The 1,438-nt window shown below is 37.6% G+C and overlaps 1 protein-coding gene across 1 annotated transcript in view; it reads left to right on the plus strand.

The window, feature by feature from the left end:
* Positions 1-205: 205 nt before the first annotated feature.
* The window catches only part of LOC103804086 (YTH domain-containing protein 2-like), a gene marked incomplete at its 3' end in the record, with an annotated part of 9,278 nt that continues 8,045 nt past the window's right edge, over positions 206-1,438 (plus strand). The window contains 3 exon segments of the mRNA XM_009076676.1: positions 206-353; positions 1,343-1,434; positions 1,437-1,438. The exon segment at positions 1,437-1,438 is cut by the window's right edge and continues 121 nt beyond it. Of these exon segments, the coding sequence (XP_009074924.1) occupies positions 206-353; positions 1,343-1,434; positions 1,437-1,438 (242 nt within the window).

A 1,438-nucleotide genomic window follows, 5' to 3' on the forward strand; every position in this document is an offset into this window, starting at 1 on the left:
TAATAATTTAATATAATTAACTTATAATAACATAATGATCAATATGTTAGGTTAGGGAATGAGTAAAGAGAATGTAGTATTTAAACAAAAAAATCTGGTTTGATACATTGCCTCTCTTTGAGAGTAGATCTTGCTTTCATTTTATTGATGTCAATGTAATTTTTAAAACATGCATTTTATTAATTTTAGATAAATTAATAGGAAAATGTTAAAAATCTATTTACAGGCATGGCAGAAGGCACGCAGTGATGGCTGGGAGAGAGGCTTCTGGGAAAAGAAATTTCTGTCTTAAGCTACTATGGAAATCATCGTTGGAATGAGAACACAGATGCTTGGCCAGCTAAGGGCCTCAGGTAAATAGGTTGGAAAAAATTTTAACATAGTTTTGGAGTCAGGTGTATATAATTGTAACAAGAATAGTGTTCACTTGTATCATTTTCTTTCCTTAATTTGAAATTGACTGGTACACATTTCTGCTGGGCTTGGCCGAGATCCTAGAGTGACAAAATGTGGCCCGGGAACAGCTGATCTAATCGAAAATGCCCTGATTGTTCAACATGCCACTGGCTTTTAGTGTGAGATATGTTTCCTTGGATTTTCACATTCTAGTTAATTGTTTCTGTAGGAAGTTGTTAAAGAAAAGTTCAGATCCTAGGTTCTGAGGCAGAACAAGTTAATTTCTGCGCAAGCTGGGTGTCCCCTAGAGGGACTCTGAAGTAAGAAATCCTTGGGCGTTTATACCCTTACAGTCTGTGCACCCAATCTTCATGTGCCCTTGCATTCTCCTTGCATGCTCCCCTTGGTCCAATGGCGATTTATGGTCTGGGGTCTTCTAACACCTCACTGGATTCTTTCCTCATGTCCATGTGGGCAGGCCATTAACTGCCCTTGTCTTCCTTCTTGGGCTGGCCTTGGGGCCCTCCAGGTTCTCAACATTTATCCAAGGGTATCCTATCTTTCTCTGCTTCCTCCCCTGCTTAGACATTCATGTTCATTTGAAGTTCACCTATATGAAGTTTTGAGCAGGGCCCACTTACGCTAAACTCTAAGCAAGTTACAATTAAACTTAAACATACAAAACTAATTTCTAATATTCTGTAAGTAAACTATTTTAATCCCCAACAGAAATGTTTGAGTATTGTAAAAACTAATATAAAACCCCTTACCAAGAAGGATATCATTGTAATGGTTTCTTTTTAATGCTGTTAAGGTTATCAGTCATGAAAGATGCAACTGATTTGTAGTTTATTTCACTTTCTGGGTTTTCAAATTCCTTTTGAAAAAAAAGTGGATCTTAAATAACAAGCAAATGCAACACAATTTTGACATCTTGTTTCTTTAGGTTTTGTTAGAGCCAGAGGAGCAGCTGATATCAGAGATCTTAATATTAACTCCGAAAACTGGGCTGTGGTTAAAGCTGCCTTAGTGGCTGGGGGGG

This window comes from Acanthisitta chloris, unplaced genomic scaffold, assembly GCF_000695815.1.
Source record: "Acanthisitta chloris isolate BGI_N310 unplaced genomic scaffold, ASM69581v1 scaffold21766, whole genome shotgun sequence".
NCBI lineage: Eukaryota > Metazoa > Chordata > Aves > Passeriformes > Acanthisittidae > Acanthisitta > Acanthisitta chloris.